This window comes from Balaenoptera physalus (assembly GCF_965194825.1).
Source record: "Balaenoptera physalus genome assembly, chromosome: 7".
Classification (NCBI taxonomy): domain Eukaryota; kingdom Metazoa; phylum Chordata; class Mammalia; order Artiodactyla; family Balaenopteridae; genus Balaenoptera; species Balaenoptera physalus.
This window is the reverse complement of record NC_138886.1, coordinates 34576378-34595510: the sequence shown is the minus strand read 5'-3', so window position 1 is coordinate 34595510 and position 19133 is coordinate 34576378. Positions and strand designations below refer to the sequence as shown.

Sequence of the window (19133 nt, the reverse complement as noted above, 5' to 3'; positions counted from 1 at the left end):
TTATGTTATGTATTCCTTTGAGACGCTAGTGAAAGCTAATTTTTTTCACCAGAAATAAATACACACATGCACATCCACACAAAATCTGGCACACTTTCAAGGGGCTCATAGACCCCATGAAGCCATGTATAGAATTCCTATGAGTCCACAGGCCCAGGTGAAAACCTGCTGCATGGGGCCTTAGAGACCTCATGTCCCCTGTTAGATGGGGAAGAAAGTACAGAAAAGGCACAGCTACTTCTTAAGGCCCTGGCATTGGCGTGGAATGCACTGCTTCCATGCCCAGCCGTTGGCAAAAACCATCTGACCCAACTGAGGTGCAGAGGGAAGTGGGAAACGTAGTTATGGGGACACTTCCATGTTGTCCTCAAGTTTCGGAGGACAGCTTGCCTGTCACACACAAGCACCTCTTTGCAGTTGTGCGCAATGGTTAGAGTGTGTCTTACAAAGATGCTTTTAAAGCTTAATCCTCTTGTGGGCTGTTCACTCCTACCTTCCAGCCTTACGCATGCTGTTTCTTTCTCCTTCCTTCTTTCCTCTCCAAATTCAGCCCATTGTCTTGGAGCCTTGTTGGGGACCTGCCTCCTCCAGGATGCTTTCTCTGACCATCTCAATCAAGTCATCTCTGGCCCCTTTGAGCTCATAGCACCCACCCTTCCTTTAGTCTTGCCTTGTGGCAGCTCTCGGGTCCGATTTTCTGTCCCACTAGGCTGTTTCCCGCAGACCCCCAGCATGTCTGATCTGACTCCCTGTGTCCTTGCCACTGAGCTCACAGCCCTCAGTATCCCCTAGAGAGCGGACGGTGCATGTCCATTCATGCATGGGATCCTCGGGCAGCAGGACAGGGCAGTGATGCTGACCTCCCTGGACTGATGAGGAAATGAAGGCTCCTAGAGTAGAGGCAAGTGCCCCAGACCCACAGACCATGCAGGGTTCTGGGTCTTTCAACTCCAAATCTAATGCCCACTCTACCCCAGGGATGACTGCAGCACCTTCAGTAGCAGAGACAGGTCCAGCTCTCTGCACCAGGGCTGCTACTCTGGGGGCTGTGAGCAACAGTAGATCCCTCAGCACCGAGCAGTGCCTGGCGCCCAGTAGGTGCTCTGTAGATGTGTGTGGTGGGTGGATTTACCAATGAAGATGAGAAAAGCTTCTGCTCCCTGCCCCCCATCCCCTAGCATTAATGATTTTTACTCTTCCCCTGACATCCAACCACTCCCTAATATCATGGGGGAGATTTAGGATAACAAAGAGACAGCCATAGTGAAAGGAGACACAGGTGCAGTTATTGCTGAACTCGGAGGCAGTCATGACTGTGAAAAAGTTCACGCTCCAGGAGAGAGGTGTCGGCTTGAGCTGAGCGTGGGCAAGTGTATCCAGTTCTGCCCTGGTGATGGGCTCCCCACGCTCTGAATTCATTATTCAGCTGCAGACACCAGGGCACTTTAGTTTCCCTTAATTAATTAAAATATCACATAATAATCATTCTCTGATTTAATGTTCAAGAGGCTCTTGCGAAGGCTGGGGATGAGGAAATTTATTATAGGAGACTGTTCATTGTCAAATGGTTTGCTCGCTCTTATTAATTTTTCCTGCATCATCCATCTCTGGGGGAGAGGGGAGGGCAATGTTTTTTAAAGATATGGGCTTAATTTCACCCTAAAACTTGAAGAAAAAAATCCATTTTGACTAAAAACTACCCTTTCTTGTTTAAGGTGGAAAGTGGATATCTTTGGGATTGAACACTAGCTTTTGGATTATCTTCCTCAAGCCTAGTTATAACCTAGTTGACAACAGAAGACTGAGATTCAGGCCCACCTCTTATAGCATCAAGTCCAACCTCTTCTGATGGCAGTTAGGGGTGTGGCCAAAAACTACCCTGCTACCTGCCACTAGAGCTCTCAACCACAACTGGTCACTACTCCCCATGCACAAACTACACTGCACTTCTCCACCCCTGCTCCTTTTACGTGCTACTTCCCTAGCCTGGAATCTCCCACATCACTTCAATCCCCAGCTCAGATGGCTCTCCTCTTCTAGGAAGTCTTCCTTGATCTCCCCCTACTCTGATCACAAAGCAGACACCTTGTGGTGTGTGGCAGGATGGCAACCTTGTCCCACTCATCCCCACTCAAGTCTCACCTGAGTGCAGGGCCCAGGTCCCACACACCTTCATATTGCCAGTGTCTGCACCCTCTCGCCTCTGGAGAATGCTGTTCCGTGTGCATGTGGGGTAACAGAGGGCACATCTAAGTGAATGAATTAAATAGTAGAATGCTTATACAGTGGGAGACTCCAGTTCAGAGGGAGTTAGAAGGATCAGGCTGGCAGTAGATGATTAGTTAGGGCTGGTTAAAAATTGCAAGCAAGGTGACCAGGTACGACTGTAACCACAGCTCAGGTGTGAGAGGTAAGGACGATTCGGATGACAGTAGCTGATGTGGGCAAGCAAAAAAAGGGCAAGATGCATAAGGGATGACGGAGAAGTATCAGTGGGACCTGGACCCACCTACAGCAGCGTTCCAAGGACAGAGACCACAAAGACTGTCCCTAAAAACATTTATTTTCAGAGTGCAGGGGTCCTGTGACATCATCACATCTATGAAAATAGGGTAGAAAACACAGGCTCTGAGGGCATCATGTTTCCAAATGATAAAAGCCACAGCATACATTCGCTTAGCCTCTGAGCGGTCTTGGGGCTCTCACAGTTGAAAAGTCATTAGGTTGGAACAATCATGCTAACCTACCTTTTTGGTTTTGGTGAAAACTTCAGACAGTGTAACATTATTATTATCTTTTGTACATCATTATGATGCTACACCCAGCCTCCTGCAGTCTTGATGCTCAGCCCTGTCACCCCGGGGCTCCATCTACCCTGCTCTTTGGGTCCACATCCAGCTCTCCAATTTTGACTGGGCAAATTTGAGGTGATTCAACTGATTTTGCTGAATGTGCTTATTAGCAGATGCATGATGTTGTTCTACTACCTTCTCTACAGTTCCCTATTCCTCTGACACGGTTTCACTAAGTCTCTTCCCAAGCCATCTCCCAACCACTCAAATCACAGAGGAATTAACTGCAGACTTAGATACGGAAATCGCTGCCATGGGGTTTGAGGGAGCCGAGTAGGGAGGGGACATGAGCAGATCCCCTGGAAGGCCCAACCTCCAACAGACAAGGACAGCTTCTCTTTTGATCAACTTCAATTTTGACTTTATTCGAAGAAGGGGTTCCAATGTGTTAAAGTTTGAAAACCACCCATCTAGTTTCATTCCCTTCTTATTCAAATGAGGAATCGAGGTCCAGAAAGTGAAGGGGACTTGCTCAGGGTCACCCAGAAAGATAGGGGTGAATTCCCAAACGGACCTCATGTTTCTGGATTCCTGGGCCACCCTCCTGCTATGTTCGTCAGGGTGATGCCACCTCAGCATTTCAGATGTGGAACAGCCAGGCTTAAAGGCAGAAAATGCAATTCCAGAAAGGGCACCAAAATGCAATGCCCAGTGTGAGCGGCTTGAGAATGTTGCTTTAAAAGTTGAGATGGACCTTAAGGAGAATCCCTGAAACCTGTGGATCTGGCAGCATCTTCCTTTCCATAGTTACGAGATTGTTCTGAGAAGCAGCACCATGGAGTGGAAAGGGTGCCAAAGAGGACCGGGCGCCCTCAGCTCCAGTCCTTCTCAGAGGCTTTCAGGCCTCAGGCATGCGCTTTACTCTCGGAGCCTGGTTTTCTTCATCTGTAAAGGGGGAGGGACATTAATGCTCATCCTGCCTGCCGTCCCAGAGATGGGAAGTGACCACAGACAGAACAGTGTTTCTTGAAATTTAACAACCATCCACATGTGAGATCCCAATTCTGATTTTAAAAAATTTTAGTCACCTAGGGGGTCTATTTTTTTAGGCTAGATATTAAATATTCTTTTTTCTTTCTTGATTAAAAGAAAAGAAAGAAAGCTTTATTTCTGGGTAAGGTCAAAACATCTCTAAGTAAAATGTATTCTACTCCACTCTAATTCCACAGCCCAGAGAGAGCAGTTGACCCCATTTTTATAATTTGATGTCCAAAAGCCAGGTCTCCACTGCCAGCTTGGTTAGAGAATGCTGGGCTTGTTAATAAGTGGACATCTTGGTCCCCAGATGCCCAGCCAAGGGGCCCTGAGTCTGGTTAAGTGTTCCATCTAGGACTAAGTCTCTTTAAAATGGGAATACAGCAGGAATAACAGCTGTCCACACCTTCATATGAAGCAATGGCATTTGTTTTTGAGGGAATATTATTTTTAAAAGAATGCTAAGACTACACTTCCCATATTTTTTCTGTAGGACCATCTCACTCCAGGAATAGCAGTGTTTGAAGGGACATGGGTAACATCCAGTCCAAATACCACATTCACAGCTGAAGAGACCAAGGCCCAGAGAGGGAGGGACCTACCCAGGTCACACAGCAAAGTTGGAGAGGTCAGGCAGAGGACAGCAGGACCCTCCCCCCTCTTCCTACAACACATACTAAATCACTAATCAGCCCTAGACAAATGAGGTAAAGAGTCACAGCTGACACACGCCTCGGTCCAGCCCTTTAGAATTACAAATATACCTAACGTGACCTTCCCTCGGAGGGAGAAGTTAAAAAAAGAATTCTCACAGAGCTATTCATTTCAGAAGTATAAAAAGGCTACATGCAGTCTGTCTTCCCAATGTTTGCCCTGCTAAAAACTACATCTGTATACGAATCTAGTTTGCGTCTAATTTTTAAAAACATACAAAAGCGGTTATCTACAAACACAGTTCTTCCAGTTCTTCACAAAGCAAAAAAGATCCATGACTTGACTTTTCCATCGTCCTGTAATCAATGTTTCTAAGACCCTAGAAGAAAAGAGGGAAAAGAATTAGAGAAAAAAAGCCTGCTCTGTCATAGTCAACTATGTGTTAGATGGAAGGTGGAGGAAATGCCCCTAACTTTAAATCTCTCCCCACCCAGGAGTGGTGCTGGTGGGGAGCAGAGGTGCCTATGGGGATCTAAGAAATACATGTAAGACCAATGGATGGGCATTTCAGGGAGGCAGATTCCAGCTTACTATGTGGAAGAACTTTCAACTATTGGAAAAATCCACAGATGGTTGTTTGGTGGTAGTGAGCTCTGTGTCCCTGGAGGTATGCAAGCAGTAGCCGGCCAATTCTGCATGTTGTAGACGGAACTCAAGGACTGGGCCATGGCAATGGTATTAAAATTCCATGGTTCTTTGTGACCCCTTTTAAAACTCATTTATAATAGACTATATTCATACCCTGGTATCATTTCTGTTTTTAAAATATAAATATATGTACTTATAAATTATACATATATTTAAAACATGAAACATACATACACACATATGTACATACAGAAGTATACATACAAGTGTACAGGACAAAAAGTCTCGATACTTGACTTTTTGATACATATATATAACTATACACATATATAAAAAACTAAAAGTTAAGTATCAGGAGGGCAACTTTAAGAGCCATCTCCTCACTGAATTCCTATTTGACGATTTTACACCTTACATTTTCCTCCCTGTTTCTAGAAGCTCTAACTACTTGCAGAGCTACAGACAAGGAAGAATCTGGGAATAGACCCATGAAGCTCAGACTGTCTTCTTTGCGGGCGTGTTTTCACCCGGGTGCTGTCATAGTGACCATGTCTGCTCTCTTAGCACCCTCACTGGGCGGACTTGGAGAAATAGAAAAAAATAGGTGGTCTTTTTCACCTGACAGACACCCATAACACTCACAGCTCTTGACTTTGCATGCTAGTGGGAAGCCCAGTGTGATACGTGTGTAGAACATACCACAGAGTCTACCTGCCAATTGTAATATGTTCCTACTCTTGGTTTGCATTTCTCTGGTTTCCTTGATTCATGTATTTTTCTTCTTATTTATTATGCATCTTATGACTCATCTCAATCTCCCGTGACACAGGTGTACAAATACTGCAGATGACTTGGAACATGCACATTACCCCCTCACATGTGGTCATCTGGACCCGGGAAGCGGGCGGCTCTGTACTGGCTCCGATCCACCACGGTGACTGTGCCGTGCGACTGGGCCTCCCCTACCGCGTTGGCTGAATGGCACTGGTACACCCCCTCGTCTTCCTTCCTCAGAGGGTTGATCTAGAAGTTAAACAGGCAAGTTTGTACAGTCATATATGGCACAGCAAAATCACTTATTTAGTTCTTAATGAGTCTGAACACTTACTCCTTTTCAAAGTGAGAGAGCTCACCCTCTATTTCTCTTCTTGCCTTGGCTGCCGAGAAAGAGTTAAACTTCCTTCTCAGTACCTTCTGTATCCTGGCTTTCATTTTAATGTCTTCTCTGCATTTCTGCCTTTTACTGTGAGCTACCTGGTCCTTTTATTGAAGGTGATAGGTATAGATTCCAAGGAAAATACTGCAAACTAAAAGAACAAAACTCTACTGACCACGGAATAGCTCACAAATGCTCCCAATGGAGGCAGCCTTTACAAGATAACACCAGAGACAACCTTCCCCCGCCTCTCCTTGTAATAAAAGGGGGGGAATACACTTTATGTGAAAAAGTCATGGACCCAACTGCATTCTGAGTCTCTGAGCTGGGTGGAGAAGTTGCCCAAGCTGGCCGAGATGGGGGTGGAATGAGGAGGAGACACCCTCAAGAGCCCGTCTCACGCCCCTGCAGAGGAGATCCACAGCAGCTCCCTCCTCTCTTGCTTTCTCTCGTCATAACAGCTTCTCTCAAGTGTGAGTCACTACCGACTGGAGAGGGTTTGTGCACCCCATCTCGTTTGGATCCCATGGTGGCTGAAGGCGGAGCACCGTTATCCTCACATTACAGGAAACTCACAGGTAGGTCACAGACTGTTAGGGTCACTAGACATGGTCCAGTCCAAGGCCCTCTTTTTATGGTTGTGGACGCTGAAGCTCTGAGAGGTAGGGTAACTAGCCCCACAAGGGCCCCCATCTTGTCACTCCATCGCCCTTTCAAACACAGGGCATTCCCTCTTCTCAGCCAAACTGCTGCACGTGGCATAGAAGAGCCCTGGAGGAGGATGCGAATGTGCCATCTTCCCTCTTTATCAGCCATGTGGTCTCAGGCAAGTGTATTAGCTTCCTATGGCTGCTGTTGCAAATGACCACACGTTTAATGGCTTAAGACAACACAAATTTATTATCTACAGTTCTTGAGGTCAGAAGTCCGAATGGGTCTCAGTGGGCTAACCCAAGGTATCAGCAGGGTTGCCTTCTTTCTAGAAGCCCTAAGAGAAGCATTCTAGAGGCTGCCTGCAGTCCTTGGCCTGTGGCCCCCTCTTGCATCTTCAAAGCCAGCAACAGTAGTTCATGTCTTCTGACACTGCCATCTCTCTGGCTCTCTCTCCTGCCTCCCTCTTCCACGTTTAAAGGACTCTTGTGATTATATCGGGTCCACCCAGATAACCCAGGATAACTTTATTAAAGTCAGCTGATTAACAACTTTAATTCCATCCTTATTCCCCTCTTGCCACACAGCATACCATATCCACCAGTTACAGGGATTAGCACATAGACATCTTTCTGGGGCCATAATTCTGCCTACCTCTGAAGATCACTTCTGCTCTCAGGGGTTATACTACCTGCCCTGCTTTCCTCTCAGTTACTGTAGGGTCCAAGGAGAAATGGATCAGAATATTTGAAAGGTGTAACATGTTATAGAAATATAAAAGGTGCTTTATAAGGGCCAGTCAATAATAGCCAATAATCCTAAACAAATGAGATACTCACCAAAACCCAGGCTGTGGCTGCGTGGTCAGAAGGGCCCCCTTGCACGTGGACAGCTATATTGACGTGGTCCCCAGGCAGGTCCTTCAGCACCTGGGTGCCCTCAGGAGACCGTGTGACCTACAGAGGACAGAAAAACCAGGAGTGATTTAGAAAAAGCATTTCTGGATAAGGACCACCCCACAGACACCCTCGTTGTCTTCACTCTCCTGCTGACTTGAAGGCTGAGACCCTAGTATCTCTTATTCCTATTAAATGCCAGTTTCTTCCTACTGAATGTATGTACAGACAGTGCCCCCTGCTGGACAGCGAAGATGTAGACACCACCACTATCAGAATTTCATTGCCTTTCTCAGGGCTGTTGAGATAAGGGGACAACATAGGCCAGTCTCTCAAAAACTGAGCTACAGAAAGATCTAGTTTTGGAATAGGATTGGGTCATTTGCCACCAGCCAAGTCTTTCTAAAACCCAGATCCAGTGAAGGAAGCTCTAACTTCATCCCAGCTGACCTAGGCTAGATAAACAGCAGAACTTCCTGGACAGCTAAGTGGCAGAGGGAGCAAATGGCAACACCCCTTCTCTGGGGAGAGGTTTGGGGTAAAAGTTTTGAGGCATAAATCTGGAGGCAGAGGAGTGGAACATAAGTTTTTTTTTAATCCTCCAATTCACATATAAACACACAAAACACCCTTAAAAAACATTTATACCCTCCCCCCCCCAAACACACACACAGGGAAGTTCTTGGATATAAATACCTTCCTCCATGTGACAACTGGGGCAGGCACAGCTCTCACCTCACAGGACAGGGACGCCTGTGCCCCGGTGACGTTGTGAACATTCTGGGGTGGAGTGATGACCACAGGAGCTGGGAGAAGAAGACAAGGGAAGACAACCTTGACCCTGATCAAGCCCCCCACATCTAAGATACCCTGCCTGCAGAGAGCATGTTGGGGCAGATGAGAGCTCCCCACAGAAAGGACACACTCATAGGCAAGGAATCATAGAAGAGAGTTTTCTTAGACCTGGAAGGAAGCCTACTTGTTTCCTCCTCCATTGCCTTTGTTCTACTAACAGGAAAACAGGGATCCAGAGAGGAAGGCGACTTCTCAAAGTCGCCCAGCACGTCTGTCTGTGGTCTCATCACACTCCCTCCCAGGATCCCTTCCAGGACCCCAGCTGCCATCTGCTTACAGCTCAACTACACGACAGTGCGCCAGGCTCCGGGAGGGGCTGGTGTCACTTCACCCACGGCAGAGTCTTCTACCAGATGGGCTTTTCTCCTTCCGCATGGAGGGCATTTCAAAGAATAACGCCACGCAGAACAGCTGCCCTCACCCCCTGCTGAGACCCCCTGCGGTTCAAGATGCTCATTTGCATATCACAGGCTCCACACACCTTCCCATCCCCATCCCCGAGGGCAAGACTGCAGGCATGGACACCGAGCCTCGCTGCATGGAGAAAGGTAAATCAGGGAATCCGGCAATGTGGTGCTAGGCTGCCAGGGTGGGTGTGGGCTCGCTGGGTGGGACAGGAGAGCATGTGGCGTTTGAGTTAGACATTCTTAGCTGATAACCCACACTCTGCCCTTCTCCCTGTGCCTGGCACCTGCTCTACTCACACTGGAACTAAAAGAATCAAGTCCAACTGCCTCAGCTTTCAGGCCTTCCATCCAGCCCTCAGCGTACCTGCCTGCCCTACCCTGCCCTGCCCTGCCTTCCCTCTACGTGGAGTGCACCCCCAGCTCCCCATCCTGAGGGCCTGGGGGTGTGTCCTAGTCCAGGACCAGGGGTTCTGCCCCCTTTGACTTGCTGAAACCCCCCCTGCCTTGCAGTGCAGGTGCTTCATCTCGTCTCACAGACCCACCCTCGCAGCTGGCCACGTGGGGTCTTGGGCAGGGCGCAATGTGGAGGCTTGGTGGGGAGTATGCTCTCGGCTCAGGTTTGCTGTCTGTAAGATGGGGATAATACCCCTGCTTCACAGGGCTGTTGAGCTGATCTTACCACGTGATGAGTGTGAAACTTGAGGGTTTCAGTTAGCACAATATGCAAGTGGGGGGCAGGGTAGGCCTGTTAAACAGATGACTCCACGAAGAAACACATGACAAATAAAAGAGCAAACACATTCACCCTTGGGCCATCAAAATGCAGAGTTCACGACTCTTGGGGCTTCACCTGGGGACTCACGGACATCCCTGCAGCCCTCCACAGGCCAGCCTTGGAGAGGGAAAGGGCCCTCGCCCACCTAGGTGGGGCTGCAATGAAAAAGGAGAACAAAGGGAGAGAGACAGAAGGCTGGAGCAAGAGCATGGAGGGAAGGAGTGAAGGGGCGCAGAAATGAGACTGGCCTGGCCCCTCCAGACAGACTGGGAAGCAGACCCTGTCAAACTGGTGCCAAAAAATCTCTGGGAAAGGGTCTTAGAGCTATGGAGTCTCAAACTGGAGGGGCCCAACTCCCCAAGAGCATGTGCCTGACTGTCTGTGATGGGCTCATCTAGCCTTCACTTGCATGCCCCCAGTGATGGAGAGCTCACTACCTATGAAGCCAGGTCCTTCCATCCTTGGCTCTGCTGGTAAGAAAGCTTGTTCTCACCTGGAGCTAAAACCCACCTCCTGTAACTCCCACCTATTTATCCCAGGGCTGCCCTCAGGAGCCCCACAGCACCCTGGGTGCCTCAAATGGCTTCCAGTGAGTTGAATACAGACCCTGCCCTCCTCACCCCCAGGCTGCTTTCTTCCCCCTCAGCCTGATCAGCTCACTCCTTCAGCTGTGACCAATTGAACGCCCTCCAAGCACCACACCGCTACCCACAGCCCTGAGTGTAGCCAGTCCCCTGAATGAACCAAGGTTCTAGGCTTCTAACATTGCCCAACGTGACCCAGCCACCTGCCAACCGCTACAAAGAACCACAGCACCGCTGCTCTCTGGCGGAGCCCCATCTGCAATGGACGACAAAGAAAGTCTAATTTATTCACATCCTCCTGCCAACATTACGTCCTTTGGAGCCCAAACCAGTCGTCAAATGGCTCGCTGTGGGAACAATCAGAACTGCATCTTATTCCAAAGCCCTCAATAGATTCCAAAGGGACACTCAATCAACATGTTTTACTTTCTTTCATGTAGAGTCATAAATTTTAAATGAGATTTCATCAATCCCTTTCAGGCCTAAATGAATAAGCCAGTAAATCACATTTCATCTTTCTCTCTCTTTGCATTTCCCTCTTTTTCCATAACTACAATTAAGAAAGACCATCTTGGAAATACTGCCTTTGCCACTAATTTCAAGGCAGAAAATAGCACTTCTTTTCCAAAAGAGCCCCGTGCTTTTGGTGATAAAGTGACGTTCAAATTTTGATTTCTTTTTAAATGTACATACAGTACATTCATTCCTTCTAGTATACAGTTCTAAGTTTTGACAAATGCATACACTGTGTAACCACCACCATACCCAAGATATAGCATTGTTCAGTTATCTTGAAAAATGTCCTCATGTTGCTTAATCTGTTTTTAATTTTAACATATCTGATTTTAAATTTAAAATATTTTTATCCATAATAGCTCTTCACAATCAGTCATCATTATCATGATAGTATTAATGGTAATAATACCACCCTTCTGCTTACAGGCTTAAGCCATTCGATCCTTCCAGCAATCTCCCCAGCTGCCAGCTGGGGGAGCTAGCCAGGGTTACCCCGTCTTAAACAGCAGGGTGAGGCTGTGAGCCCATGAGCCCAGCGGTCTAGCTCTGAGCTCTGTCCCACACCATCCTGCCTTCTCCTGAAATGACACTTCCATGTCTGCTACTCCTTTCATCCTCACACCAGCCCTGTGAAGTAGGTGCTTTTAGCCCCACTTTACAGATGAGAAATCCAAGGCTCAGAAAGGTGAAGCACCTGGAGGAGTGACGATGCAAACCCAGGCACGCTGATTCCATTAATTCCACATGGATTTTTAAAGTGAAACATTTGTTAGCCATATGGACTCCATTCCAGAATAAGAAAGAGTTCCTTAGGGATTGTGTGGGGAGCCCCCAAGATAAGTCCCAGGATCAATGATTTGCTACAAGGACTCACAGGACTCGGCACAGTTTACTCACAGCTGGGATTTATTACAACAAACAGAGACAAAGCAACTCAGCAGAGGGAAAAGAGGCTCATGGGGCAAAGATCCGGGAAACCAGGAGCACACTTTCAGGAGCCTCTCCCAGTGGAGTCGCACAGGATGTGCCTAATTCCCCAGCAACGACCTGTGACAACACGTGTGGCATGCCCTCTACTAGGGAAGCTCACTAGACATTCAGTACCCAGGGTTTTTATTAGGGTCCGGTCCCTCAGGCAGCCTCTGCCTCCTATGTACCAAAATTCCAGACTCGCAGAAGGAAAGCAGGTGTGCAGCATAAACCATGCTGTTTGTACAGTGAGCTCCTCTTATCAGTTTTGGAAACGGTGGGAAGCCTCCCCACATCCAAATTCTCGGACACCAGCCAAGGGTCAACCTCGCCATCAGGGCTTTCTAAGGATAACAGTCTCAGGCCTGCTATGTTTACTCTTTTCTGCACAGAAATGAAACTCTCCATCATCACCCCAGGGAACAGCTCTTGTGAAGATACCATTAAATGGGCAATGTGTCCTTAACCCTGGCAGGACATTCCCAGTCTTACTGTCCCCAAGGGCTCATTTGAGTGTGGCGCTAGGGTCCTTCACATATGACTACCACAGGCAGGTTCAATCCTGTCTCTGCCACACTCCAGTTTCTTCTTTAAAATGGGCACAGGAGTCCATTCTCTCCGCTGTGCCCTCCACATAGGCTGTTGTGAGGACAATCACAAGACCTCTCGCCAAGTGTAAAAGGCTTCCACGGAGGGACCTGAGGACCCCGCAGGTTGTGCTACCCCAAAGTGTAGTATCCTCAAAGATGCCTTGCCGGCTCAAGACCCTCTATTGGCCTCTGGTGAGTGGGCCTATCGGTGGGCCCTGCCTGAAGGCTCCAGAGGCCGTGGCCCATAGCCCTGACTCTGGCGAGCCCGGGGCACAGCCTCTCACCTTACTGCTGCCCGAGGTGCCACACTCCTGGAAGAGCCAGGGCTCTCCTTTCTACCTGCCTTTGGCAAGAGTCATGTGGCTTTCAGGAGGGAGGATGGTGTCTGGTCAGCCGGGTCTGTGAATGTGCCAGCTTCGTTTCCCTAGTTCTTCCTTGCTAAACACTTGTTTCCTTCTGCTTATGTCAGCAACAGCCCTGGAAATGCTAGGATGGCACAAACCCACCCATCAGGTAACAGAATAGTCACCCAGGTGGGCACTGGGGGTGGGCAAAATAGTACCAAGGGAAACTCAAATGCCCGGGGGCCTGGTCGCTAACCATTGGGCAAGTTGCTAACAATTTCCTCCTTATCTGCAAATGAGGATAATGACTGTGGCCCTACATCCTCCACGGTGAAGGGAGAGAATGAATGTGACTGTGTTATTAACCGTGTGGATCTATACAAATGAAAGGGATCGATATTGCTAAGTGTGTGGGGATCTGTCCCCCAACCCCGTCAACTGAGTGTCTTTGATGGCTGGAATGAAAGATCTTCCTTAATGCCTCTGAGATTTCTTTAAAGTTAATGGCGCTCGGGAAGGAAAGAATATCAGAAGTCATCCCCCAGGAACCCATCTGCTCATATGAAAAAAGCACACAGCCAAAGACTTTAATAATCAACACAATGAACAGCCCTGATAATTTATGCTAATAGTCATGTTAGGATGTGGAACCAGAAACAGCTTAATCCGGCTCCCTGCAGCCTATGCCTCAAGCCCCCTCCCTCGGCATGAAAGGCTTTTGAGCACGAGGCCCCCCCTTCTTTGTCCCTCTCACAAAGTGGTATTCGCTGCCTCTCCTGGTTACCTGGTAACACATGCCTTGCACAGACTGAGGTTTCTAAGTGCAGCTGGAATTTCAACCGAGGCGAATTTTCTAAGATTTCGGATCTCGAGAGCTCACTGAAGCTTCAGGGGCTCAGTGCCCTCATGGGCACTGGCACGGGACCCCGTTCCTATTTAATGCAGCATTCAAAACACGACCTCAGCCTGCTTTCTGCAGGATCCCAACCTCCTCCCAATGCTAGCAAACAGTCAGGGTGCATACATGGAACAAAGCAGCCTTTTATTTTATTTTACTTATTTTTGGCCTCGCTGCGTGGCATGCGGGATCTTAGTTCCCCGACCAGGGATCGAACCCATGCCCCCCTTCAGTGGAAGTGTGGAGTCCTAACCACTGGACCACCAGGGAATTCCCCCAAAGCAGCCTTTTAAATTAATGATAACAATAACAATTACAGTATTGTTACTGATAATAACAGTAACGACAACGCCATGCCACCTTACTGTTGAGAAATGGAACTAGTAACTCAGTACAGAATGAAGCGTCACCCTGCAGCATGGCACTCAAGGTCTGCAATAAGCCTGCCCCAGACTACTTCTGGGTATCATCTCCTCTGCCAGCCATCCCACTGGGTACTGCCCACGGGTCCACTGTTCACACTCACCCCAGGATCTCCTACCTCCTTGTATTCGTTCATGCTGTGCCTCCCCATCCCCCCTTCTCAACCCAGGAATTTTCTACCCATCCTTCAAGGCTCCTCTCAGATGCCTCCCCTTCTGTGAAGCTATACCTGTTTCTCTCAGGAGCCATCACCTGGTGCTAAACAGAGGAACCAGCAACAAGCCTTGGGGGAAAAAAGGAAGGTGGATTCAGACTGAGAAACCCTGAAGATTCAAGGGTAGCCAATTTGCAGCACCTTCCTAATCAGGTTGCCAGAGGGCTAGAGGTGCATGGCCCCATCTGAAAACAGCCAGGAAAACTCAGGCTGGAGCCCCACCTCAGCTGGTAACTAGCCATGTGGCTCCAGGGAATTCTCTTCTGCCTGCCTCAGTTTGCCCTTCTATTAAATGGGAGTGAGACCTGGCCAGGGTAGTTGTAAAAATCAAGGAAGAAGATGGAATGCAAAAGCGATTTCTAACAGCAATGAATTATTCTTATGTGGGAACATAGTGGGTCTTCAATACATGTGTGTCGATCAAAGGATTACTCTCATTATTAGCATTTTGGGGTGTTTCAGAGAGTAGGAGGAAAGGTCAGAATTTAAGCCTGAAAACTGTTTCCAAATGCCCCTCAGAGGCATGGGTAAGAACACTTCCCACACCGCTGGAACCTAATATTTACGGAGGCCGCATTCCGTTAAACTCAGGTGCTTGCTTATTGAAGGCACAGGTGAGGACCGAGGAGGGGTGATTTTATTACCAATATTGAAGCAGAACAGCTGCTGCTCTGACTCAGTCTGTTTCCCTTCAAGCGAGGTCCCCAGGGGCATTGTTAAAAAGTGCTCCTGCCAAGTTGTCTGGATAAAGGATGGCTTGAGGGCAGCACAGAATGAGGTGCCGCCTTCCCTGGCTGGAAAAGATCCCCCGTACACACCTTCATGCTTCACCAGGACACAAGGGCAGGGGGGCCACACAAACATTTCAGGACAAAACGAGATGGGAAAACAGTGCCGGGGTCTGGATAGTGGCTGATGACACAATCGCTGGTAGGGAAGGAGAGCTAAATTCTGGGGAGGCCCGACGCCTGTCACTAATGGGATCATTAAGAGCAGCTTCTGAATTGCCTCTGTTTGGCCCCGTGCACATCTTTACTCCCAGGGCCTGTGCCTGGGGTGGGCTCAGAGCCCACAGATCAGAGTGGAGGGGCTGTCACATTTACTTGTCATTTGGTAATTTTCAATGAATTAGGGGTATGGGGCTTCCATCTGCCATCTGGCTGCACTCTGGTAACCATGGCAACCGCCACCTGCCTGACTTAACATTATCAAGTCCTGTCCTGAAACAGTACTGAATAGGGTGCCGGGGACCCGGAAGCTAGCCAGGCTTTACAGATCACCCTGGATGAGTCCCCTGCCCCATGGGTCTCAGTTTCCTCTGCCTAACATCAGATTTGGTCTAAATGCCTTCAAGGCAGCTGTCTCTTAGGAACAGAATACCAGCCCAGGGAGGAATCATCTGAGACCATCAGCACCGGTTAGAGTCTGGGGACCTGGTCAGCACTTCTCATGTCTCCTGCATGTGAAGTGAAAGTGTTACCTGTCTGGAAACAAAGAGACCTGCCTGTGAATTAACTGCTGAGGAAAGCAGATTGTAGAAGCGGTGACAGGAATGAGAAGAAAGGAGACAGGACTGTTTAAATGCCACAGGGCAGAAGCAAAGGTTTGAAGTGGAGGAACCTCTACAGTGGCTCCACAGGGGCTGACACAGCCCCTGGAAGGAAGCAGCCCAAGGCTGCAGCCAGGGAAACGCCAGCCAGCTCTCTCCTCCACTGGGAGCCCCAACCAGGAACAGCCAGCGGTGACTTTCCTGTGCTTTGGGGGCTGCCTCAGACCCCCCAGTGGGCAGCACATTATTTCCAAGTTTCCAGGGACAGGGGCCTTCTTGCCTCATCTCCAACAACCCGTTGGGTCTCCTGGGCTTGAGGGCATCTAACTGGGATGCTTGCGGGGAAATAATACTAGAAATTTCCCAAGGCTGGAAAAGGCCGTCCCCCGCCCCCAAGGCTTCCTTGTTGGAGCTGAAGTCATTACACTGACTGAAACATTTAGGTCTGGACTTGGTCTCCAGTCCCAGGCCAGAACCCCAAGCTGGGGCTCCTTGGGACTCTCCTGCCAGAAGCTCACCTAAACTCGCCACTGGCCCCTCTAGGCAGCCTAGACAAGGGGCTTTTCTCCAAAACCTAATGGGCCAGCAGGGTGCTTTGCTGGGCATCCCTATACTGATATTTTGGTTTATTTCTGTTTGATTTTTTAAAAATTACATATAGAGGGTGAGCAAAGATGGCACCCATAGATGGTTTTATTGTGATGTGAATGAAGCTTATGTTTCTAGGTCCCAAGCAATCATCTTCTATTACTTAAAGTGGGACCCTCCAAATTTTATAAGCCTTAGCCTCACAAAACCTGGGTCTGCCCCTGATGGCACCATAATCTTTTCAGAGCTTGGGTCTCCCAAGGTCTTACCTGTCCTGGGTGGGAGCTTCCTCAAGACTCCCAGCAGGGCCCCACCCTACACTCACTGAGTCCTGGTGCTCTGATCCCCTGACTCCTGAGTCCCAGTCTGGAGCTCTAGCCCCCCTCCTCCAGCATCTCCATCTGCCCTCCCTCTTCATTCAAACAACCTACCTCCCGCCACATAAGGCCGGACCCCAGGGATTTGGACCCAGTGGGAACACCTTGCTCCCCAAACTCCCGGTCTCCTGGAGGCAAACATGCCAGGCCTGGAAATAACTGTACCAGCAATTACTTAAGTACCAAAAGGGACAGCAGGCTCATCAAAATTACGACCAGCTCGGTGGCTGGTGTCTTCCTGGGTTTGGTAAGGAAGGGTACAGGATGTGGATTCCTGCCGCGGTCTCCTTAAATAACTGGCCAGGTAAGGAAAAACTGACCCCAGAGGGAAAACTGAGGCCCGTGCAGTGCTGTCCATCGCGGTGCACGAGGTGATCCTTCACCCCACAGAGGGTCGGGGTCCCTCTTTCTTTACCCGCCCCATTAGTGCAGGGCAGAAGCTGGACTCACCAAATTCGCAGGGTCCGTCCCGCGCCTTGTGCAGGTGGCCGTGGTGCGCGCGGGGCACCTGCCGGGCGCGCAGGCGCAGCGCGCAAACGCTGGGGTACGAGCGGCCGTCGGAGCCGCAGACGGCGCCGCGCTGCGCGCACACGCAGAGCCCAGTGCCCTCGGGCCCGGCCCCCGCGGCGCGGCTCGCGCACACCAGCCCGGGGCCGCAGCGCGCGCCGGCCCACCCCCCGCAGCTCGCGCCCTCGGCGCCGAGGCAGCGCGCGCAACAGCCGCACTCGTCGCGCGCCGCGATGCTGGGCGCGGGGCAGCGCGCGGGCTCGGGACAGCGCTCCGGCCGGCACGGATAGCACTCGGGGCTCTGGCCGCCCGCGCCGCGGAGCCCGAGGCCCGGTGCCGGCTGCGGCTGCAGCAGAAGGAGCAGTAGGAAGAGCACGGGTGAGCGTGGCATGGTCCGCTCTGGGACGGCAGTGGCGCCTCTGCCTCGAGCTCCGCTCAGCGAGCGCGGCGCCTCCACCCCGCCCGCCTCGCGGCCGCTGATTGGCCGGGCCTGCACCGCGGGGCTCCCGCACTCGGCTGCTCGGCCCCGGACTAGCGCGGCCGGGTAGGCTCCTGGCCCGGCCCGGGTTCCGAACTGGAGGGGTGTTCTGAGACCCGCTCTCCGGCAACCAGTGGGCTCTTGGAGACCCACTCGGGGCGGGAACTTGCCCGAGGTCGCTCTGGTAGAGCAACGATTGGATGTACGGTCTCCGGATCCGAGGCTAGCTCCAAGTACTATTCCACTTAATCCAGAAGGATGCGCTCTTTTATTTTATTTTGCATTTAGTAGTTTTCTAAGTTTTATTTTAAAAAGGGAATATATAGTTTAAAATTTCAAAGTTTAAAAATGGATGTAACTATGAAAAGAGGGCTTCCCTTCCACCCTATGACCCAGTATCCCACCCCCCAGCTTCAAGAGGCTACACCGTTTATCAGGTTCTTGGGTATCTTTCCAGGAATTTTGTATGTTTATAAAACCACGTATGATTACATAGCCCCTCCCTTTAAACACACACACACACACACACACAAGCATGCTCTACACATTACTCTGCACTTGGTTTTTCTACCCGCGGTATTTCCCATAGTTTCCCCACCTCTTACCATCTGTGAAACTGACCGTTTTGTAAATACAATCAATGGAGTGGAGTTTAACTGACTTTTTCCGCCATAATGCTATATAAAGTCATGGTGTATCTGAAAGTCAGCAGTGACTTTGGCTGTGATGAGATGGTGATACATTTTGGATTGTCCTTGGACATTTTAACTTTGCAAAGTGTTTAACTGCACAAAAACGTAGTTATTTAACCAGTTGTTTTCAGTACTTTGCTACTGCAAGTAATGCTCTGATGTCCTGGAGCACAAGCAGCGCGTATCTGTGGCATAGTGGGGTGTGCGTGCTGGGAAGACGCAGTGGAACAGGTTCTTTCAGTCAGATTTTTATTCCTGTGGCCTCTGTGCTTGCTCAGAGTCAGACTCTGCACCCCGTCCATGGCCCAGTCCTGGCAGGGGTCCCAGACAAGAAACCCAAGGGAGTCTTGATTGCTGGAGTTTAATGTGTGGCCAAATGAGGACACTGGGTGGAAGGAAGGACTTGTTGACCAGACTTTACGAGTGGCTTTTCATGCCTTCACCCCCTAGCCCTCATTGGCCCTGTGCTGTTTTCTTTATTTTCTGAATTTCTAGAGATGGAGGAAGTCTCTTGGAGTCTGGGAAGACCAGCTAC

The 19133-nt window shown here is 49.6% G+C and overlaps 1 protein-coding gene across 2 annotated transcripts; it reads right to left on the bottom strand.

Annotated features, from left to right (window-relative positions):
- Positions 1–4754: 4754 nt before the first annotated feature.
- IGFBPL1 (insulin like growth factor binding protein like 1) lies at positions 4755–17819 on the bottom strand (the record flags this gene model as incomplete). 2 transcript variants are annotated; one of them, XM_082468781.1, is made up of 5 exons in its annotated part: positions 4755–4860; positions 5999–6152; positions 7776–7892; positions 8529–8638; positions 17372–17819. In XM_082468781.1, the coding sequence occupies 4 exons, from the start codon at positions 17817–17819 to the stop codon at positions 6003–6005; spliced, it is 825 nt and encodes a 274-aa protein (XP_082324907.1). In that variant the 3' UTR covers positions 4755–4860; positions 5999–6002. The 2 variants fall into 2 exon arrangements, with proteins under 2 accessions (XP_082324907.1, XP_082324906.1); XM_082468780.1 differs by lacking the exon at positions 4755–4860 and having other exon boundaries at positions 5503–6152.
- Between the last annotated feature and the right edge of the window lie 1314 nt (positions 17820–19133).